This window comes from Oryx dammah, unplaced genomic scaffold (genome assembly GCF_014754425.2).
Source record: "Oryx dammah isolate SB20612 unplaced genomic scaffold, SCBI_Odam_1.1 HiC_scaffold_25, whole genome shotgun sequence".
Taxonomy (NCBI): Eukaryota; Metazoa; Chordata; class Mammalia; order Artiodactyla; family Bovidae; genus Oryx; species Oryx dammah.
In genome coordinates this window covers 91,951,255-91,975,598 of record NW_024070209.1, presented here as the reverse complement: position 1 = coordinate 91,975,598, position 24,344 = coordinate 91,951,255, and the positions used below count along the sequence as shown (strand labels likewise).

The following is a 24,344-nucleotide window of genomic DNA, read 5'->3' as shown; positions in this document are numbered from 1 at the left end:
ACTGAGTACTTTCTTTAAGATGAGCATAACTCTAGGGGCTTTTTTTGTTTCCATTGTCAACTACCCTGCAAGGTAGCTGTTGTTGTGTCCATTTTTTTCAGATGAGTTATGTGAGGCTCACAGAGGCCTAGAGTTGTGTAGCAAATATGAGAGACTGAACTGGATTGAAGCCCAAGTCTGGCTCCAAAGCACTCCTGCACAAGACTCAACACAGTCAACTACACGTGCCAAAGTTTAGGCCCTGGAAAGTTCTATGCTACTGCTGGGTGCAGGTCCCTATGGTTGGTGAAGTTTTGCCACTCCTGTTCTCCAGCTTTCCCATAGCTGTGGATTCAGGAAATCCCTGTGCACTGAGCTGAGACGAATCCACCAGGCTGAGAAAGGACAAGTCCAAGCTTCTAAGATGTAGCAAAAAGTAAGCATCCGTGACTCGGGATGATAAACGTTGACACTGCCTCCCATTGTTCTCTGTAGGCTCATCAACATCAGGTCTCAGACCAGGTCTGAAGTTAGACTGATGATGTCACCAGAGTCTCTTACAGGCCTCATTACTCATATCCACTTGTCATATATTATTAAGCAGATCTATAATACATGTAACATTTTCTACTGAATTTCCATTCCTTTCTTCTTATGACCAGGAAAAGAAAAATAGAGTGAGGATGACTTTTCCCAGCTTTTCATCCTTATTGTCCTTTCTTGAAGAATAACCTCATTTGAATTACGTGCCCTGCCCCCCACCCCCAAATGGTCATTCGGGCTCTGAGTTCATTAATAAGGATGAAGCTACACTTTAATAATGATCATTTAACTAATGCATATTCTAGATAGACAAGTAAATGGATTTCCCCTCATATTTTCTTCTTGAGTCCACAGAGGAGGCGATGCAGCTGTATCTTTGTTCTCTCCCCTCCTTTATTCTCCATGTTACTTTTTGAAGCTGTGGGATGGTATCACTCATATTAGGAGTTTTCTTCTACCTTATCACCTCCTAGAGAGATAACGACAGTCCTCCCGAGAATCTGGCATCCTCATAGTCCACATCTGAATTCAATTAGAAACTGCGATCTCAAGGGTGAGGAGATGTTATCTAGATAAAGGGCTGTTTCAGGGCTAGGGAATGAAATGCACAGGGTGACTTATACCCCAAGCAGGGGACTCCTGAGGAGTTGAAAGAGTCCGGAAGACAAAGCCACACCTGAGGCAGAACGCCAGGTTCAAGAGCGGGCGGTTGGCTGGTTGGCAAGGGTGCTAAAGCTGGCTATGGGTGCAGGCTGGCTCCAGGGGCATATGGGCTGTGCCATCACAGAGGGCCCCACACTCCAAAGGGCTCCATGCTTGGTTTAATGCTCTGTTTCAGCATCATAAAATTTGTTAATACTTTTTGAACACTGCATTTCTATCTTGCACCGGGTCCCACAAACTGCATAGCAGTTCTGCAGTTCTGAAATCCAGCTCTGTCCTTTATGAGAGGAGCAATCTCAGGGAAACCCACTGGCCTTTCCAAGACTCACATTCTGCTTCTGTGAAATGCAGGGCATGATCCCTACTTCAAGTATGCTGTTGTGAGAATGAATTGAGATTGTGAATAATTGGTGCCTAGTGGGCACCCAATAAATATTCCCTTCTTCTTGGGTAGGAGGGTCCATCAGAATTATCCAGGGTATTTGTTACTGAAAATACACTGGTTGTGTTCCACCCTGAAAGACTCTGACTCATAGGTGTGGGCTAGGGATGAGCAGTGGTTTTAAAAGGGGTCCCTAAGTGATGCTGATATATACCCGAGGTTAAGAAACATAGTCACGGGTTTTTTAGAGATCCAGCTAAGACGCAACTTAAAAGAGGATAACAGAAGGAGAGAGAGAAATTGATGGACAATTACTGATCCTTAACATAATAAAAAACCTGTTAAAGAAGAGCGAGGTCATCATCTTACAGCCCTTCAGATGACACCGATGGTGCTGAAATGAACCATGGGACCTTATCTCATTACCAAGGCCCCTATAAAATTTTCTGCTGTCCATTTGGCCTGACAAGTCCATCCAGAGGAAGAGGGGCTATGGATGAGTGAAGCCAGGGTCAAGGCCCAGGTTGGGGACGGAGGTGGAATTTACTTTCACCTTACTACCCCTAATACAGTACCCAATTCCTGAAAAGACACTGTAACTAATTCTGAATTATGTTTATCCAGATTTTAGGCTTTGACATTCTTCTCATGAAAAATCTGAAGCCTATACTACTCGAAGTAAATGCAAATCCCAGCATGAGAATTGAACACGAGCAAGAAGTAAGTATTTTGAGTATCTCATTGAATATAGTACCAGGCAAACTGAACGGTCCCACTCCTCTCGCTGCTCCCTTGGCTAAACAAGATTTGACACTGTCAGATTTGCCCGGCCAAGTTCTGTTCCTGCCTAAATAACTTCAGTTTTGTTGAGCTCAGAACTTCGTCTATTAATATAAGACCTATCCAACCTATGGTGACTACCCCGCGTGCCCTTCTCCAGTTCTGAAGATCTGCAAATGGAGAAGCAGCTGAGCCTTTCCATCAGTTTTGACATGAACTAATTAGTTAGCCTCAGGAGATGAACTAATTGAAATTCTATGAATATGATTTAGCCATGTCGACATGCTTGAGTCCCTAAGATAAATAGTACATTGAGCAGTGCTTATCTCCCTCCACCTGCCCCCTACCCCCCACTTAAGAGTACATTAAAAAAGACTGGAAGGAAATACACCGACTATTAATCCTGGGTTTTGGGTGGGGGTGGATTATGAAGGTTCTTTTCTTCACCTCTTCCATATTTTCAAATATTCTACAATGAGCATATATCATTTTGATAATGAGAAAAACCCAGTGCTCTTTTTCCCCCTTCGTGTATTTTGTTGATTTGTAAAAGGAAACTGACATTTTAAAGGTAGACTGAAGGGAGCCTTTAAACAAGTCTCACAGTACAATCACTGGGGCTGTGCTTGTAGTCAGCTGGTGCTGAATCACTGTCTCTACCATAACATGGAATCCTTACCCTTCAAGCTCTCTCCAGGGGTATTTGAGAATGTCCCCAGTCTTGTCGATGAAGAAGTGAAAGTGGCCGTGATCAGAGACACTCTGCGTCTCATGGACCCACTTAAAAAGAAAAGAGAGAGCCAGTAAGTATTTTTTATATCATTTATTTCTATCAATTCCGCTTCCCATGTCCTAAGCAGGTAAGCCAAGTTCTCAAAACATGTTAGCATCGTGAGTGAGATTTATACCTTTAACAATCTAATAAATCATATTTTCATCTATGAGTATCGCCCTCCAGATACAGTGACTCAGAGTCAAGAGATGGAGACACTTGCAGTTCAGCAGATGAATTTTTAGCCAATCGTTATCTGAGTCTGGAAAGTCTTTCTGAAAACCCACTCTCCCCCAGTGACAGAATCTCCCCTCCCTCACCATTGTCCACGTGGTGCTTCTCTGTGACACTCTCAAACATAGGCAAAGAGTACAAAATGCTAGAGAATGGGGCCACAGGTAAGTTGGACGTGTGTAGTAAGGATCGCTTTCTTTTAATTTTCTTCATGATGTTAACTCTCTTGCAATGTAAATTTTTTGTTTCAAAATCTGCAGAACCAATTGTCAAACCTGTGGCAGTTCTATAATATTTACAACCTTATAATACCTGTTCATCCCACCCACCCAGTAACATCTAACTGGAATATTGATGGGAGTATGTGCCCAGCCCCTCCCTCCATGGAATCATGGAATATCACTTGGGTATTTTGTTGGTTTTGTTTTCACCAAATTCCTGGCTTTTGCAAAGTGAGGGTTAAGTAAATATCATTGTGCCTGTTTTAGGCAGAAAAACCAAAGCGCTCCTGGTGCTCCTGACATATCAGTTGGACCCCAACACCCCCCAGACAAGGAAAGCGTTTGTCAGCTGTGGTTTAGGAAGGTGAGGAACCCTGACTTCCCTGAGCAAGTGGTGCCTCACCGGCTCCTCTTACTGCTGCCGGTCACCAACTGGGCTCAAGCCCAAAGATCGTCAGAATCACCCTCCAATAGCACTTCTCCTCTTGGCCGCACATCAGAACCATCTGGAGATCTCTCGTAAATACCAGTGCAAGCACCCCCACTTCTAGAGATGCTGCTTTTAATCAGCCTGGGCTGGAGACCTGACCACAGAAACAGTGTAGGCTCCCTGGGTAAGTCTATCTCGCAGCCAAGGCTGGGCACTGCTGCCCTGCAGGAAATGTCATTCTGAAGGAGCCTTTGTCATATTCCGAGTCAGGCTGGATGGTGCCTCTTGACTGAGTTCTCTCCCAGAGCATTCTTTGCTGTGTGAGGCACGGATCCAAGGCCAGCAAGGCTAGCTGAGAACGCTCACCTGTCATTCACGTGGGCCGATCCCACCAGGTGTGGCCTCCACCAACAGGGGGCTTCAAAGTGGTGGCGGGTCAGGTCTGTGGAACCCCTCACAGGAGCAGCTCACGGCAGCTGGATAATGGGTCTACTCATATATACATGCAGGGCCTTTTTTAGCCATCCTTGAGGAAAAGCAGTGGATTAATTGCAGTTTGGTCAGAATCATTGCAATGTAATTCATTTCTCAAAAATCTACTTTCTAATGGTTATTGATCTCACTGGTAGAGATTAGGCCTTGAGTGACTGGGTTGCACTGCAGGGAGATTTTGGCAGCTATCATGCCAGGCTGGCTCTAGGGGATAGATTTTTAGAGGACCTTGACACATTAACCCTCTGATTGCTTTGGTGGGAACAAGTTCAAAGGCTATTGTGTGGCCTAAGCCTTCTTAACCTCTGCCGCCAAAAACCAGAAAGAGAGGAGAGGGGACTGCTGTATTTCACAGTAGATGGCCTCAAAACATGATCAGCTTTCATTTTCTGGTTCTAGTTGTTTGGTTTTTTTTTCCCCCACCAGCACCTGGCATTCGATGTGATCCATATGAGCTGCAGATCAAAAAGTTAAAAGCAATTTAAATGGGCCCAGGACCACTGGGAGGGATGGGAAAGGCATTTTACAACTTATCAAGTCATAAGTAGCAGCACCTCATTTTTAATTTAAAAGGCATTGACTTTTCTTTTTCTTTCTAACTGATAACCAAGAACAGTTAGAGTTTCAAGAACCTGACTTCAATCTTAATAAAAAAATGCTTTCATCTCACCCTTTCTTTCCCTACCTACAATATAAGGGTGTATGTTAATAGCTAAATGGCATTTACTGATATTTTCCCTTAATTATACCTTTTTTTAAAAAAACAAAAACGAGCAGTGATTGTCCATGAAAACATTTTGTAATCTGTAAAGTGCATTATATGTAAGCAATTATTATCAGCATTTTGATAATTTTACCATACAGACCAAGGGCTTTTCTGGTGGCTCAGACTGTAAAGAATCTGCCTGCAATGAGGGAGACCCGGGTTCGATCCTTGGGTAGGGAAGATCCCTAGGAGAATGAAATGGCAACCCACTCCAGTATTCTTGTCTGGAGAATTTCATGGACTTAGGAGCGCGGCGGGCTACAGTCCATGGGATCACAGAGTTGGACACGACTGAGTGACTAACACTTTGATACAAACCAAAAGGCTGAAATTATTCTCAATTCCAAATGTTTCAGAATAACTTGGAAAAGTACCACATTTGTGCCCATAGCTAAGGCACAGTGTTGCAGTGTTAAACTGTGTGTTCAAATCTGGGACCAGGTCACACCAACTGCAGGAAGTGACATCACAAGGACTTCTAGGCCAGAAGTTAACTTTAGAAGCTGGAGTTTTTTGTGTTTGAATAGGATCCAACCTAAATATTTAAAAAACAAATAGTTTCCTTGCCTTGCTCTTCAACTCCTTAGCAAAAGAGAGTTTGATGTGTCATCAATTCATTGAATACACTTTGCTAGCAAGACTGTTGAAGGTAGTTTTCACTTTTCCTGCACAGACTGAAGCAAAAAGGCTTAAACTGCTCTAAACTGCTAGAAAGGTGCAGAAGGGGCCTTGGAAGGGTCTCAGACACCTGTGTCTGTGTGTCCTTCATCTTCACACACCCCAGGAGTAGGGGGGTGCATGTAGGCTAGGGTCAGTATTTTGATGGGGCAGAGAGCAATCCTCATGCCTTCCACGGGGAGAGGGACCTGTGACCCTACTGAGTGGGTATAGTGGATAGAACTTTCTCCTGAGCTGCAGAGACTGAGATTCAAATCTTGACGTTGAAGATGTGGAGAGCTATTCTGAGCCTCGGTATCCTTTTCTATAAAATGGAGATAATGATGTTTAAGTGAAGCAATGTGCAAGACTTAGTATATAGTGTGTGTATGCTCAGTCGTGTCCATGTCTTTGTGACCCCATGGACTGTAGCCCACCAGGGCTCCTCTGTCCATGGAATTCTCCAGGCAAGACTACTGGAGTAGGTTGCCTTTCCCTTCTCCAGGGGATCTTTCCCACCCAGGGATTGAACCCGAGTCTCCTGCATCGTCCCCTGCATTGCAGGCATATTCTTTACCGCTGAGCCACCTTACTATATACTAGGCACTTAATAATGCTTAGTTTACTACTCACCAATAAAATTATCTACTATAATTTGAACAAACAAACAGTGCTTACCATGCTCTTTTCTGGTATACTTAAAGCAGACTTTCGAGTTTAAAACCAATGACATATCCTAAAACCAAAGCTGTTGGACCACTGTAACTAGACTTGGCATTGGAGCTGACTGCAATGGAAAATTTTGTTTCCATGTAGCATGATGTCACTCGCCCAGACAAATTTATTTGTTGGGTTAGGAGAAAATATACCTTTGGCCCCAGAAGGAACAAAATAGCTGTCATATGAGAGCTGTTTTGAACCATGATGACTTTTTGTAATATCTGATGACTCTGTTGATTTACTTACTAGGAGTCTTCAGAGGCACTGCAGGGGCGGGGGAAGGGCGATTGATGGGATAGGATTCTAGAACCCTCATATACTTCTGCACACACATATGGAGGTAAAATCCACACAACATAAAATCAGCCATACAAACGTATACAGTTCAGTGGCATTTAGCACATTCTCATTGGGAAAGACTCTGATGCTGGGAGGGATTGGGGGCAGGAGGAGAAGGGGACGACAGAGGATGAGATGGCTGGATGGCATCACTGACTCGATGGACGTGAGTCTGAGTGAACTCTGGGAGATGGTGATGGACAGGGAGGCCTGGCATGCTGCGATTCATGGGGTCGCAAAGAATCGGACACGACTGAGCAACTGAACTGAACTGAACTGAATGTTGTACAACCAGCACCCCTTTCTAGCCCCAAAATATTTTGTCACCCCAAAAGGTAACCCGTTATCCATTAAGCACCCACTCCCCATTCCCGCCTCTGCCAACCTATTTTCTATCTCTGGATTTACCTTTTTTGGTTATTTCATGTAAATGGAGTTTTTGGTGGCTGTCTTCTTTCACTTAGCATGTTTTTGGTTCACCCATGTTATAATATGTATCAGTACTTTATTCCTTCTTATGCCCCAATAATGTTCCATTCTGTGGATATACCACATTTTATTATCCATTCGTCACTTGATGGACATTTCTGGGGGAGTCATTTCTTTTTTAGCCAGAGGGGAGCTGGGATGACCTATTTTATACTTTGGCATTCTCTAGATTTCCTTTGAGAGGGAAGGATCTTTTCTGCTACAAGAAGTTTCTAAAGCCCGTGGTTTAATCCAGCCCCAGCATTTTATCGATAGAGGCACAGAACTGGCAGGGACCTTAGAAACCAGCATGGCCATCAGCTCCTGGGCTCAAGAACGTCCTTCATAAACATCCATGTCAGAGGAGCAGCTCGTGTCCTGACGAGGCCCTGGACTTGGCATCAGCCAGGTCTGGGTTGAAGTCCTTAATCTCTGATCAGTGCACGATGAGCTTGGCCAAGTCGCTTTATTCTCTGATCTCATCTTTGAAATGATCAAGGGCTCAGGGGCTCTCCTTGCCTGGATTGTCACTGGCATCATGTGAAATGACACATACGAGAGGCCTTCATGGCATCTGAGGGTACTAGACAAATGCTAGTTCTTAGGGTCACCACGTGGTCAATCAGGCTTCATTTGAAAGTTATGCTGATAGTGACATGTAAGTCACAGCTCCTGAAGCAGCCTGTTTGAGTTGTGTATGTAATGATTCCGCTTGTCTGAATTGTACAAAACAAAACTGAGATGATCAAGATACATCACTTGCCGGGGGGTGGAGATCAGGAAAAACAATGGAAGCTGTCCTCTTTTCTCAAGGTATTTGGGGAGCCTGAGGTTTTCTTTTGAAACACTTCTATCAGGAGCAGAAGAGGATAAATTGCTTTCCTAGATTATTTTATGAACAAAGTGATTATTCCATCAACTGATTAATTTTTGGAAGATGAGTTTACCTCTGGTGGAGCCATTTTACTAGTAGTTTGCTCCTTTTCCTGGATGTAGACGTTTCTAGTAGCCATTTCCCTTTCTTAGGAATCATTACCCTTTAGGACCCCCGGAGTAATATAAAGCCGGGGACAGGCTTGGAGGAATCTGAGGGGATTTCTTGATGCCATTCAGAGCCTGGGAGCTGGGGGTACCTGGGAGCCGCTTGCCTCTTATTCAAAGTGTACATCTGAAACATGACTATGTAAGTCACAGAAGCCCCTTTTCCCAAAGCAGCGTTTCATGGTCCTCTCCCAGCTTCATGTACCTCCTATCACCATGACAACCAGGTTTATATGAAGGGTGGAGTCAGCCTGCCAGTACAGCTTCATCCCCAATTCAGAGAGGTTCCTCCTCTGAAGGCTTCACTGGGAGATCAGGCTTCACTTCTTACCTTGACTGTCCAGTGTATCCCTTGGATCTTGTGACATGTTTAGAATCCACACACTAGGTGAATCCTCAAATTAGGTTGATTCTATGTAGAATCTAGAATAAAGGTGAAACATTCTAACATAGCTTTCTCTTCTTAGGGCTTCCCAGGTGGCCCTAGTGGTAAAGAAGCCACCTGCCAGTGTGGGAGACATAAAGAGATACTGGTTCGATAATTCGGTGCGGAAGATCCCCTGGAGGAGGGCACGGCAACCCACTCCAGGATTCTTGCCTGGAGAATCCCATGGACATAGGAGCCTGGCAGGCCGCAATCCATAGTGTCACACAGAGTCGGACACGACTGAAGTGACTCTGCACACACGCATTCTAAGAGAACAGAGATCAAGGAATCTCCCAGTGGTTTGGTTTCACAGCTGAGGGCTTGTAGTCTGATCAAGGAATGTAACTCCATCCTGTCCTGGGGAAGAGTATCAAAAATACATTAACCAGAAATTCCCTCAAGCCCTGATCTCTACCCCTTAAATTGGCAGTATGTCCCGACTGAAATCCCCTCAGTGATAGACAAGAAGGGTTTCTAAACTATTTGGGCTAAACATGCCTTTGTGAATGTAGAACAGTTATCTTTCTTACTTTTCAGAGTAGTCTTCTGGAAGCAAGCATCCTTTCAGGAGAATCATCCAACCACCCTGTCCAATGGCCCATCCACTTGCACACAACTGACATTTTGTTGAAATTCCGGGGCTTTGTTGACCCCTTAATGATTTCTTTGTGGCAAGCCCCTATAGACGAGCATGCCCTGACCCCAAGAACCTCTGAAGATTTCACATAAATCAGAGTCACAAAGAGATGAATATTTGCACACTCATTGGGGTTTCATTTTACAACCTGTATCAGGATCACTTACACAGATACTGGTTATTTAGAGCATCTATTGAGCACTGACTGTGTGCCAGGGAGATGATTGAAAGTGAAGTGAGAGTGTCCAGCTCTTTGAGACCCCACAGACTGTAGCCCACCAGGCTTCCCTGTCCAGAGGATTTCCCAGGCAGGAATACTGGAGTGGGTTGCTATTCCCTCCTCCAGGGGATCTTCCTGACCCAGGGATCAAACCTGGGTCTCCCGCACTGCAGGTAATTTCTTTACCATCTGAACCACCAGGGAAAAGCCCCAGGGAGAAGACTATGGAAGTGAATTAGCTCACAGGTCAGTAAGAGAGGCAAGACTCACAAATACCTATAAGGTAGAAAGTTACAAGGTGCCCGAAATATAAAGATGAAGTAACGAGGGAAGAAAATGTAAGGAAAGATAATTTCCTGATGAGAAGAGTTTAAAAAAAAAATGACAAGGAAGAGGTGGCGAGGAAACAGGTTTCAAGGATGAGTAATATTTGGAACACACAGACGGATGGAAGCATCCCCCTGGTGGAGGAAACAAAGGCACGGGGGTCTGTTGGGGGAAATGTGAGGAGTTAAGTCAGCTGGCGAGGCAGAAGTATGAAGCGGATGAGTAGAGAAGGGGGGCTGGTGGGGAGGTAGACGCAGAGCCAGAGGCCAGAGGTGGGTGACCTGGGGTGACAGGCTGAGCAAATCCAAGCTTGTCTTCAACCTGACTCGGAAACACGAAGGCCTCTGGAGGGTCCATGATCCTCGTAATGACACAAAATTTCATGTCCGTGACTAATTTTCCTGGAGAAAAGGTCAGAAATGTTTCATCATATTTTCAAAAAGCTAAGAACCCATCAGTCCTATTGTCACTGGGGGCTCCAGGGAGCCGGAGCGATTTGTCCCCCTGGGGTTCGGGGTGTCATGGCTTCAGGATCCATCATGCCCACCGTACTGGCGAGGCTTCACATTTCAGATGGCCATCAGCAAATTAGAAAAATACGCGTGTATTTTTAAGTAAGGATGGACAGGAAATGACTAATGATACATGCCTTATGTGCAAGAAATAAAACCAGACAGCTCTCTCCCATCCATAAACGTTTATGCATTAAGTCAGCAGTAACCAGTAGAAAGCCTCTTTTGCCTGCAGCGTGTTGAGCAGGAACTGTTCCCGGGGCTTATGAGGAAGGCGGATTTCCTGGGCCGACGTGAGAGTGCCGTTTCGGGGAACATTAGACAGGAGCTGGGCCCCTCCGCCAGTGGGCAGGCCGCTCCTCCCTGTCCCCCCGGGCGCCGAGCAGATGGGAACCGAGACGAGCATATGGCCCGTCAGTCAGCACTTTTGGGGAAATGGCAGAGTGGAATTCTGCGTGGGCCCTTCCAGAGTTATTCCAGGTAGTGACAGGCGAGCAAATGTGTTTGGAAATTTCCTCATGAGCTGCGCCAGTGAGCCTTAAATGTTCATGGGCTCTTAAATGAGGTGTCGGTGGCTTTTTGGAAGGACGCCTTGCGGTCTGGGCTGAGGATGGAGGTTTAGATACAAGGTCCACTTGGGCTCAGATAAGTCACTGGACTCCCCTGAACCCAGTTTCCTCATTGAAACAAACCAAACCAAACCAAAACAAACAAACAAAAAAAACCAAAAACAAGCAAAAAAAGCAAACAACAACAAACAAAATAAGGGAAGAAAAGGGAGTAACAGTAGCGGCTCTGCCTCTGTTCCAAGGGACCGTTTGGAGAGGGCTTATGGTGCACGGCACAGTGGTATTTACCTTGATTCCGGTTTCGTCCTCACAACGGCCATATGCTGTTGCTGCTTCTGTTTTAAGAGGACAGACACTGAGGTCTGGGGAGGGTGAGTGACAGGCCAAAGACCACACCACTGAAAAGCTACAGCCTGAGATTTAAAGCCAAGTGTGTCTAGATCTTGCCTTGAGAGAGCGGATGTGAAGGCATTAAGTGCACTGAGATGTGCACCCACAAGGCCTTGTCCTTACCTGACTGGGCTTGTGTCCTCACACAAACTTTAAGGCAGGGACGCATCCCTTTAGCTTCCATCACTGAACGGAAGTAGGTGCTCATGAGAGATTGATCAGGTCCATGTGAGGGAGCTCCGTGGCCAGCTAGGGGGCTACTTCATATTCACTCAGCTTCAATTAATGAAGATTCACAATGAATGAAATGTAAGCCAATGCAGAGAGCGCCAGCTTAAAGCACGGACTATACATGGCACAGAATGAAACAGATCTGGACTCTCTGTACAGTAGGGCATCCCAGACCCGGAACACGCCAGAAGTTCAGAAGAGGGCAGGATGAGCCACAGGCGAGGCGGAATCCTATGAAATTTCGGGTATTAGATCTTTTTTTCTGACCTACAACCATTGACACTTTCCTGTGATTCAACTGATAGCTGGCCTGGAGTGGTCAAGGCAGCCATGGTGAATGAGGTGGGGCTTACATTTTCTTGGGCTTGATTGGGTGAGAAAGATGTAAATAAGCTTGGGGGAGGGAAGGATGGAGGCAGGAAGCTGAGCGTAGGAGTTAGGCAGGGTCCCGCAGGACAATCAGTCAGGCCTCCAAAATCGCACTTGCGGTTGGAGAGGGCAGATCTTGCTTCTGTGACAGATGCTTCTTGAAATTTTTCTTATTATAAAAGTAACACATGCTCATTATAGGGAAAAAAGGACAATACCAAAGTGCATAGCATGAAATAAAAATTTCCCTCAAATTCAACCACCCAGAGCTTAGTCATGATTAACTTTTTAGTTAATAAAAATTATATCATTTTCTTTCTATATTGTTTTACAGCTGAGGCCATACTCTGTCTATATAATTTTTGTATACTGTTTTTATTTTCCTCCATTTTATGTCACAGTAATTTCCCCTTCTTATTAAGAGCTCGGTAAACATCATTTTCATCAGTGGCTGGGTCAGAGTCTGCCTCCATGTGGAGCAATGTTTGGCTTATTTCCAGCATCTTGTGCTTAAAGCTCTGTGTGCTACCTATTTATTTTACTTTTAAAATTATTTATTTGTTTATTTTCGTTTTGGCTGTGCTGACTCTTCACTGCTGCGCGCTGGCTTTCTCCTGTTGCGGCAAACGGGGGCTGCTGTTCAGCTGTTACACACAGGCTTCTCACTGTGGTGCCTTCTTCTATCGAAGAGCACCGGCTCTAAGGCACAAGCGCTTCAGTAGCTGAGGTGCACAGACCGAGTCCCCTGCATTGGCAGGCAGATTCCCAGCCGCCGAACCACCAGGGAAATCCTCTGTGTGCTATTTAGAAGTCCGTCTTAGGCTAGAGAGAGCCCCCCAGGAAGCGGAACTGGACAGGCCCTGCTGTTCGTAAGGCCCTGGTGGGAGAGAGCAGTGTGGTAAGAATCAGAGCCCTGGAGCTGGCGCTTTGGGGTGAATCCTCTCACTGCCATCTGCAGCCCTAAATGATCCAGAGTTTCTTCCCCTCTCTGCACTTTGATCTTTCTCATCCATTTAAGGGTGTTTGCAGTTGGATGTTTTTAAATCTGCAAAGCAAGGAGTTCTTTATTTGGAGGGAGAGAAGATGCTGCTTATTCCTAAGAGTATTTGTCATTGGAAATATCCAATCTGAATGTAGTATTTAAATAATAAGTATATTATTTAAGTCAAACGATATATACAACCTGGGGAGGGTTTTTTTTTTAATATGTGAAGGAGAAGATGGTTAAATAAGTGGGAATTGATCCCAACAGTGACAGGTTGATCTTCAGCTGCTAGGCTGGATTTGATTTCCCTCTAATTATCTGCTAGATTAAAAGAAACGAAAGCTCGAAATCAAAGCCAGTTTTAGCTGTCATTGGAAAGCCCCTGGTTATTACACCAAATGCTGGGCAGCATTCTCCAGCTGCTTTCTTTCCTTTCCTTTTTACTCAGTTTCCATTTTTTTTTCCTTCCCTTTTTAAGCAGTAGAAGAGACCCTTGAAACTCTCATCACAGAGGCTAATGCGAGGGAGTGGGGAGAGGGTGGAAATCGAACAGTTCAGAGATCTAGGATCCGCCCCCCAGCTCATCCTGCTCTGCGCTGGCATCCTAGCTGAGCAGGGCGAGGTGGGGGACCGCCTGTTCAAGGTGTGCGCTTTCTGTTGGGGCGAGATAGGGGTTGGGGACTGCCTGTTTGGGGGAGCCTTCATTTGCTCAGAGAGGCTCTCTTTCTTCCTCCAATCTGTCCAGGCCTGGGCAGCACCCGAGGTCGGCCTGGAGAAGCTGCTACCTGTGTGAATGAACGCGTGCGTGCATGCGTGGATGGATGAGTGTCATGCCCCGCTAGAGGCTGGGTCAGGATGAGCCTCTGTGAGATGCAGGATGCCTGGGAGGATAAGAGCTCCGCAAGGTGGGCGGGATGGAGCTGGCGTGACGGGATGGAGCTGGCCTGAGAGGCCTCGGCAGGGAAAACGGTTCCCATGAGGGCTTGAATGCAGGCCAGAGCACCGGACTCTCAAAGCACAGGAAGAGCTCCAGAACTCCACCCACGTGGTTTGTAAAACACTCTAAGCTGGAAACAATCTATCCACCAACAGAAAAAGACATGCATGATGGGTATTCATTCACTGGAATACTATATATCAGTGGAAATGCATGAAGGATGTACTTCCAGTGCGGTGACATTCACATTGAGAAAAAGAAGCAAATCATAAAAGACTATCTAGAGTATGGTTCCAACTGAAAAACTAACCTTTATTATTTTTTATTGTACTTTAATAAAAACCAAAGATTCTACTTTCTTAACAAAAATATTAAATGCTATGTAAAAGCAAGAGAGTTCCAGAAAAACATCTATTTCTGCTTTATTGACTATGCCAAAGCCTTTGACTTTGTGGATCACAAGAAACTGTGGAAAATTCTGAAAGAGATGGGAATACCAGACCACCTGACCTGCCTCTTGAGAAACCTGTATGCAGGTCAGGAAGCCACAGTTAGAACTGGACATGGAACACAGACTGGTTCCAAATAGGAAAAGGAGTATGTCAAGGCTGTATATTGTCACCCTGCTTATTTAACTTATATGCAGAGTATATCATGAGAAACGCTGGGGTGGAATAAGCACAAGCTGGAATCAAGATTGCCAGGAGAAGTGTCAATAACCTCAGATATGCAGATGATACCACCCTTATGGCAGAAAGCAAAGAAGAACTAAAGAGCCTTTTGATGAAAGTGAAAGAGGAGAGTGAAAAAGTTGGCTTAAAGTTCAACATTCAGAAAACTAAGATCATGGCATCTGGTCCCATCACTTCATGGCAAACAGATGAGGAAACAGTGGAAACAGTGGCTGACTTTATATTTTTGGGCTCCAAAATCACTGCAGATGGTGATTGCAGCCATGAAATTAACAGACACTTTCTCATTGGAAGGAAAGTTATGACCAACCTAGACAGCATATTAAAAAGCAGAGACATTACTTTGTCAACAAGGTCTGTCTAGTCGAGGCTATGGTTTTTCCAGTAGTCATGTATGGATGTGAGAGTTGGCCTATAAAGAAAGCTGAGTGCCAAAGAATTGATGCTTTTGAACTGTGGTGTTGGAGAAGACTCTTGAGAGTCTCATGGACTGCAAGGAGATCCAACCAGTCCATCCTAAAGGAGATCAGTCATGGGTGTTCTTTGCAAGATTGATGTTGAAGCTGAAACTCCAATACTTTGGCCACCTGATGAGAAGAGCTGACTCATTTGGAAAGACCCTGATGCTTGGAAAGATTGAGGGCAGGAGGAGAAGGGGACGACAGAGGATGAGATGGTTGGATGGCATCACTGACTCGGTAGACATGAGTTTGAGTAAACTCCGGGAATTGGTGATGGATAGGGAGGCCTGGTGTGCTGTGGTTCATGGGGTCGCAAAGAGTTGGACATGACTGAGCGACTGAACTGAACTGAACTGAATTATAGTAGTCTGCCTGGATGCATAAACTTTATTTTATAGAGATGTAACCTTACATGGCAAAAATATGAAGGAAAGCAAGCAAGAAGGATCAGAGAGTTTTAAGATGGGTGCTTCTGGGTGTAGGTGGGAGAGGGACCTGTAAGGGGTACACACAGGTGGTCCATTGAGATCCTGACTGTGTTCAATCTCTTAACCCAGGTGAAGTCTGTGTGGCAGCATTATATTGGGTAAGCAGGGATGGGGTCAGAAGACAGATGCTGCAGGGTCTAATGGGGCAGACCAAGCATTTTGCTTTTCATCCTAATGAAAAGCTTTTCATTTTTTGATTGAAGTATAGTTGATTTAAAATAATGTGTTAGTTTCTGGTATATAGCAAAGTGATTTGGACATATATATATATATATATATATATATATATATGTATGTATAGTCTTTATTTGGATTCTTTTCCATTCGAGTTTATTACAGAATGCAGAATATAGTTCCCTGTGCTATACAGCACATCCTTGTTGTTCATCTATTTTTACAAATAATTTTATTTATTTTTTGGCTGTGCTGGGTCTTCATCACTGCGCTCTGGCTTTCTCTAGTTGCGGAGAGTGTGGGCTACTCTTTCTCGTTGCAGTGGTTCTCTTGTTGCAGAGCACGGGCTCTAGGTGCTGGCTTTGCAGGTGCAGCTCCCGGGCTTTAGGGCACAGGCTCAGTAGTTTTGGCACACCGGCTTAGCTTTGTGGGATCTTCCAGGATCAGGGATCAAACCCGTGTCTTCTGCACTGGCAGGCAGATTCTTTACCACTGAGCTACCAGGGAAGCCTCTGTTCATCTATTTTATCCATGGTAGTGTGCATCTGTTCATCTCAACCATGGACAGGTTTTAAACAGCAGAGTGACATGGTGAGATCTGTGTTTTCAAAAGGTCTCTTGGGCTGAGGCGTGAACACCAAACTGGAGTGGGGCTAGGGAGGATGTGGGGGGTAGCTAAGAGGTGTGAGAGATGGTTATGTGGATTAGGGTGGCAGTGGAAGGGGCAGAGAGAAATATCATATTTAAGAGGACTTTAGGACAATGGGTGGGTAGGATTTGGGGATGCGTTGGATGTGAGAGGTGAGGATGAAAGAGGAGTCAAAAAAGGGGGCTGGTTGAGCAACTGGGTGGCTGTTGGTGGCAGGAAGCCCTGGGGATGCAGCATGTGGGGGAAAGTGGTGCCAGGTCATGAGACCTCCTGCACCTCCAGTAAACTGTCTGCTGGGTAGCTGGGTACAGGACCATGGGTCTTCTGAGGGGGTAGGGCCCATTTTGGGGAGAGCTGTTCCCTGGAGTAGACCAGGACATCCATATGGGTGCACCCAACTCTGTCAAGCGATTTCAGCGGCAACTGTTGTGAAGTGGGCTGAGCTGGGGTAGGAGGTCTGGGTTTGGACCCTGACTCTGATGGTCTTTCTGGCCTTCTTTAACTCTCTTCCCAGCATCCTGCTCACAGAGCTCAGCCCCGCTTGTTGGTTTAGTTGCCGGGCATAGGAGCATCCTGTCTTCAGGGCACCTTTTGCAAACCATCATGCTGTCTTAATTTAATTTCCAGCTTCTGGAGTGCTGCAGGTGCCTTGGTGTCCTTCATGAGCACTGGGCCCTGTGCCCTGGTGGGAAGGGTGGTGGAGGAAGCTTGGGGTTTGGGGTGGGAGGGCAAGGAGGCCCTCTCTGCAGCTCTGCTTTGCAGGGCTCCCCATTAGCTGCCTCCTATTCTGCTCACTGTCGTCACCATCATCACCTCCCCACCCCCATACCTGTTCAGTGTTCTGCAGAGTCATTTCAGAGCCAGTGGTCCATGCAAAGTAGGCAGGGTATGAGCCTTTATCCCATTTTTATTGTTATTGTTGTTGTTTAGTCGCTCAGTCATGTCTGCCTCTTTGTGACCCCATGGACTGCAGCATGCCAGGCTCCCCTGTCCTTCACCATCTGCTGGAGCTCGCTCAAACTCATGTCCATGGAGTCAGTGATGCCATCCAACCATTTCATCCTCTGTTGTCCTCTTCTTCTCCTGCCTTCAGTCTTTCCCAGCATCAGGGTCTTTTCTAATTTTCCCATTTTATGGGTAAGGAAACCAAGACTCAGAGAACAATGGACATTCCACTGGCTTGGGGTTCTTGGACTCTCCATGTGAGAGGAGGTTACCAGTGATGGGAACGCTTGTATGTTTGTGCAGACCCGTCAGCCAAGGCCTCAGATAGATTGCATTTCTGCACATCATGACCCGTTTAGGTGCCATAACGGGTGGTGACCAGAATCTGTCCTCAGAGGCCTGATTAGGAAGTGGCTGTGGAATTCCTCTGCCAGCAGCAGAGAGCGAAGGAGAATAAAACAGCCCAGGGGATGGTTATACCATTTGTAGCTTGAAAAGTGGTTATATGGAGAGGGGATAAGCTCTCTAAGGGCCACAGTGGGCAGAACCAGGAAACATGACTGAAATTGGCAGAGAGATTTAAGCTCAAGGAAATGGGGGGAAAAATCACCACCTCCTTACTTTGCCTGAAACAATAAAGGTTGACTCAAAGTAGCAGTGAGTTGTGAGCTCCATGTAGCTGGAAATATTCAAGCCAAGACTGAATGGCCACGTGTAGGGAAGAAGCACAGATATGGGTTCAGTGCCTGATGGTGTGACCTTGGGCAGGTCACCCAACCCCTCTGGATCCCAGTTTCCTCATCTGCATGGCAGGATCATGGTGCAGGCTGGCTGCGAGGGGCCAGTAGGGGCCAAAGCAGCCCGCTGGGTGCACTCATTCCACAAGTAGGTCTGTGTGTGATATCTGTTGTCTGGCTTAATCATCACCAGTTTGCGTGCTGGGCTGCCTCAAACATTTGTGGAACCTGAGAAAGAGAACACCCGCTGGTCCCAGCCCCCTGCCAGCCCTCCTCCTCTTCCCACTCCTGACTCCCCCCTGCAAGGGCTGGGCAGGTCCTCCAGTTCACACATGCAAGCTCTGTCCACACCAGCCCTGCCCCACCAGGCTCCCCTGGCGTCTCCTTGTTTAGGAAGCAGGACAGCAGAAAAACCATTTGCCTTCGGGAGGGTGGACTCCAGCCACTTAGGAGGGCACTTCCTGGTACCCAGAGTCAGTGTCCAGAGAGGGTGGGGTATGGGTCCCAGGTGAGCATGTCTCCTTGGCCTTGAGAACTCTGTGCCCCTGGGAAGGGGGTCTGTCTGAGTTGGGCTGTAGCAGGACCCTCTCAAGCGTAGAGCCAGGACAGGGGCCCAGCGGCCAGGTCTTCTAAGTGCAGTATTTTCTACAAGATTCCTAAGTGGTGGTGCTTAGTGATCTTGCATATGCTGATCTATGAGCCATTCTAGGTTCTTAGCGACAGGCTGAGAGGAAGGGGACAAAGTCAGGAAACCAGGAGAGTGGACAGGCAGCTGGGGAGGTGTGGGACAGGGCCAGCAGCCCCAGTTGTAAGCTGGGGCAGGGTTTTCATTCCCATGATCACGGAAGGGTCTGTGGGCAGGGTGTCACTATAGGAGTTCCCAGGCAGTGGCAGGAGGAGCCCCCTGATTCTGGGCTATCAGCCCATTTGAAGAAGAGAGAGCATGAGTACCTCCCCTTGGGAGTGGGGGCTGGCGCTGGAGGTTGGAGAGGATACCAAGGACAGGCCTCAGCCATCTCACCTGGAGTTTTAGAAACGACTGCAGCCCTATTAGAATAGCCAGCATGGCAGCAGGGATGGCACAACTGGGCATCAGATCCTGGGTTTGAGTCAGCAAGACCACCCCAGATCCCTTTCTGGGGCTTTGGCATCTATCCTCCTTGCTGAGGCCAGCACAGGCCGAGAGGCTGTCTGGAGGCAGAGTCCTTGGATGCGGGACCTCAGAGCTGAGCAGGGGCAGAGGGGTGAGGCTGCGCTGGCACCTGAATCACCAGAGGTGGGGAGGTTGTTAAAGCCCAGATAGGGGCTTCCCTGGCAGTCCAGCAGTAGGACTCCACACTTCCACTGAAGGGGGCATAAGTCCCTTTGATCCTTGATCCAGGAACGAAGAGCCCGCATGCTGCGGCATGGCCAGAAAAGAACAACACCACAAACCAAAAGGCCCAGATGGCTGGGTCCCAGCGCCAGAGTTTCTGATTCATTTTGCATTTCTAGCAGGATCCCAGGTAATGTCAACACTGTTAGTCCAGGCGCAACAGGACAATTTGAGAACCCCTTGCCTGCCAGCCCCAGGTCCTGGGTCTGTCCCAAACCACTTGAGGACTCAGGGCAGTGGCCCCTCCGCCCCTGCTGGGGTTTGGCACCGTGGGGGAGACGGTGAGCAGTCAGTAGGACTCATCCTTATGCAGAAGACATGGATGATGCCCCTGGTGAAGGCAGCCACTGGAGATAATTTGCCGATAACACAGAGACAACACACCCCCAGCTCTGCTCACAGGTGTCACACACATTGCATGTGATCCCAGGACCAAAAAAGCAGAACAGGGCCACTTCATAAATGCATGTTTCCATTAATCTATTTCCCTTCCCTGCGGGTTTCTGAAGACAAGTGAAATATTAAATGATTGTAAAATCTAACCTTTAAGGCACAATCAAACCCTTTTAAAACAGTTCTTCTAATGAGGGAAATTGTCGCCTTATTATTATTTTTCTTTTTTCCGTCTCTTCATTCCCTTCCAGCTGGTGTGCAGGCAAAGTCCTCAGTGATTTCTTAATTTTGACTCAGGCTCTCTCTACAGCCGAACAAGTGGTGGGGAAAATCTCCTCTCTAGGCAACGGCAACATGTCTGTCTCATTTGTTTGGTTTCGCTCTGTAACATGACAGCTTGTGGGGCTGCTAATTCGAACTTAGGCCCTTCTAGGAATGCGTCGTTCGTGAACAGTAAATATATCAGGTTGCAGATTTTAGCCATTTAATTATTGAAAATGGGAATGCTTCCTTGCCTCATGAATATTTTAATGTGGAGCAATAGACAAATTGTCTTTCACGCCCAAATTTCATTGTATTTTGGAACCACTTCAGATTGCAGCCTTATCCGATTGCCCTGAAGCTGTGAGCTCGATTTTTCTTCAGGGAATTTGGTAGCAGAGTTACTTTGTTCCAAATCATGAAGAAGTCTGAGACATTTATAGGGAACAGGTCTTCTTAGCGTCATTTAGTTTGTCCTTGGATCTGTAAATGTCCTTGCTGGAAATAGAACCTGAAGCAATACTTTCTGTAAAGCGGATATAGCATTACATGGTAGGAACGGAGAGTTCCAGAAGCTCACGGGCTGGGTTTGAATCTTGACTTTCCTCTTGCTCACTGTGAAATTTAGGGCAGTTACTTCTCCAGGTCTCAATGTCTTCATCTGTAAAAAGTGAATGATAGTAACTACTTAACAGGATGACTTTGATTGTTACATAAAGTACTTAAATACATAGTATAATAACTGGACATATTATGTATTCAATAAGTGATAGTTACTTTATAATTATCCTTATTGTTATTCTGTGAAGTGCCTATGGCAGTACTGAGCATGTAGGTGTTCGGTAAATGCCATTTTTTTTACATTAATATTTATTTATTGGCTGCGCTGGGTCTTCACTGCTGCGCTGGGGCTCTCTCTAGTTGTGGCAAGCAGGGGCCACTTTCTAGTTGCGATGAATGGACTTCTCAACTGTGGTGGCTCCACTTGTTGGAGGGCACAGGCTCTAGGCGTGCAGGTTTAGCAGCAGTTTCACACAGGCTTAGTTGCTCCGCATCATGTGAAATCTTCCCAGACTACAGAAAAGGGTTGAACCCATGTTCCCTGCATTGGCAGGTGGATTCTTAACCACTGGACCACCAGGGAAAGGTGATAAATGGTCATTATTAGCATTAGCATTATTATAATTCTCACAGGTGGACATAGATTAAAAATACAATCTTCCACCATGCAAAGCATATGTGTTTTATTTTTTAAGATGTTTGAGCTAACAGGAATTTATATAAGTAAATAGACAGCCAAATTCAATTCAGCAAGATTAAAGTAAATTGAAGGTGCTCATATAAATAATTTAAGATAATCCCTGATGCAAAACGTTTGTTCAGTTTGTGCCTCAAAATAAAAATGGGTCCCCTAGGTGTTCAGGAACTCCTCTTTGCTGTGCATGGGTTTGCTACTGCTGCTGCTAAGTCATTTCAGTCGTGTCCAACTCTGTGCGACCCCATAGACGGCAGCCCACAAGTTTCCCCCGCCCCTGGGATTCTCCAGGCAAGAATACTGGAGTGGGTTGCCATTTCCTTCTCCAATGCATGAAAGTGAAAAGTGAAAGTGAAGTCACTCAGTCATGTCCGACTCCATGGACTGCAGCCTACCAGGCTCCTCCATCCATGGGATTTTCCAGGCAAGAGTACTGGAGTGGGGTGCCATTGCCTTCTCTGGTGCATGGGTTTGGGAACCTTAAATAAGAACAGTCTCCCTATGGAAGGGCAGCTCTGACGTGGGAGGTGACTTGGACTGGGGTGGAAAGTGGGGGAATCAAGGTCCTGGGCCTCACTCTGAGCTTGACCTTGGACAAGTCCTCACACTTCTCTGGGCTATAGTCTGCTCATCTCTAGAGTCTCTCTGATGCAAAAATGCTGCACTTCTCTAAGAGCATGTGATTTATTCCCTTTAAAAAGAGAGAGACTTTAAAAAAAGGGAGATTTCATCCTTTAAAAACCCTTAGACTCTGCACATTTTGCCAGTTGCTTTTAAACCACTAGGTATTAGGTGCCAGATATTTGAGGGTGCCTTAATTGGAAGTTGTGTTTATCATCTGGAGTGTATGTGCACGCACTAAATGTGGTTTTGACAGTCTCTCTCCATCCAGCTACTTGCTTCCAACCGGAATGATTTGCTTCTCCACTGCATTCAGAAGAGACACTTTAGTCCTTGTTACGAACGTTAATTAGTTTGAAGAAGAGAAAAAGGATTGTGTTTCTAAAAATAGTGCTGCTACCGAAGGCCATTTTTGGTGCTGTTATAATCTGGGTGCTTTCCTGAGGATGAGGGTAGCTGGCTCTGCTTTTTTTCTCTGCCCAAGAGAATGTTAGCATCTTTGAAATTGGGGAACCAGTCTTCCTAATCAGGGGGTAGAATGATGCGCGTCTCTGTGCTGAGCTGTCAGAGCAGTGGCCCAGTGTCTCCCACGGTTTAAATCTTAAATCTGCTAGTTGTTCGTGGGTTACACTGGTCTCAGAAGCCTGTAGACATGGCCTGTGATACTCCCCACAGTGTGAGCACATGGTGTCCGTGAGGTGGGCATACCAGCATCGCTGTGGGCCGCACAGCATAGAAAAGGGAAGGAGGGCTGCAGTGGGAGACCTGGGTCCTAGTCTTGGCTCTGGTACCGACTTGCTTCTCTGGGTGGAACCTCTGGATTGTAAGGACGTTTAGCGTGGCTCCTCCGTCCAGCTCTGTCATCCGGCCTTTTTTCATTCCTTCATGGAGGAGCTTGGGCTTGATTGCTGAGGACTGTTTCTGTTCCAACATTCTGTTCGATCAATTATTAATAAAATTAAGTCTCAGGCTTGTTATTTAGATAGGCATTTTGGTAGAATTCCGACAGCAGGTAAATCTCTGGATGAGTTTCAAATTCTACATGGCTCTGAAAAGTGTGCTTAGTTTTTGAGCTTGGTATTCCACTCATGAGGTTTATTGTTGGCTTTTTTTGCGGGAGGTGGGGGGTCTCCATAAACTGGTTCTTGGCTCGTTCATAGTAGTTGAGAAATGCTTTGGGATTTTTAATTTTTATTTTTATTGAAGTATAGTGGCTCAGGCGGTAAAGCGTCTATCTAGAATGCGGGAGACCCGGGTTCAATCCCTGGGTTGGGAAGATCCCCTGGAGAAGGATATGGCAATCCACTCCAGTACTATTGCTTGGAAAATCCCATGGACAGAGGAGCCTGGTAGGCTACAGTCTATGGGGTCGCAAAGAGTTGGACACGACTGAGTGACTTCACTTCATACTTCATACATCTTTTAGTTGATTGGGGGCATGGAAGAGACCCTGATGCTGGGAAAGACTGAGGGTAGGAGAAGGGGACGACAGAGGGTGAGATGGTTGGACGGCATCACTGACTCGATGGACATGAGTTTGAGCAAACTCCGGGAGATGGTGAAGGACAGGGACGTGTGCTGTAGTCCATGGGGTTGTAAAGAGTCAGACACGACATAGCAACTGAACAACAACATCGCTGATTTACAATGTTTTGTTAGTTTCAAGTATACAGCCAAGTGATTCAGTTATCCATATGTATTTATTTCAGATTCTTTTCCATTATAGGTTATTACGAGGTACTGAATACAGTTCCCTGTGCTATACAATAGGTTTGTGTTAGTTATCTATTTTTTATATAGTAGTGTGCATCTGTTAATCTCAAACTCCTAATTTATCCCCCCCTTTCCCCTTTGGTAACTATAAGTTTGTTTTCTATGTCTGTGGGTCTGTTTCTGTTCTGTATATAAGCTCGTGTGTATCATTTTTAAAGATTCCATATATAGGTGACACCATATGGTGTTTGTCTTTCTCTGGCTTACTTCACTTAGTATGATTATCTCTGGGTCCATCCATGTTGCTGCTAATGGCATTATTTCTTTTTTGCATGTGTGGTTGAATAATAGTCCAGTCCATGCTAAAGGAGATCAGTCCTGGGTGTTCTTTGGAAGGAGTGATGTTAAGCTGAAACTCCAGTACTTTGGCCACCTCATGCAAAGAGTTGACTCATTGGAAAAGACTCTGATGCTGGGAGGGATTGGAGG

At 46.0% G+C, this 24,344-nt stretch overlaps 1 protein-coding gene across 1 annotated transcript in view; it reads left to right on the top strand.

Moving 5' to 3' along the window:
• The window catches only part of TTLL11 (tubulin tyrosine ligase like 11), a 266,109-nt gene that overhangs the window by 110,662 nt on the left and 131,103 nt on the right, over positions 1-24,344 (top strand). Inside the window, exons 5-6 of the mRNA XM_040225037.1 lie at positions 2,192-2,287; positions 3,035-3,150. Of these exons, the coding sequence (XP_040080971.1) occupies positions 2,192-2,287; positions 3,035-3,150 (212 nt within the window). The remainder of the gene's footprint in view (positions 1-2,191; positions 2,288-3,034; positions 3,151-24,344) is intronic.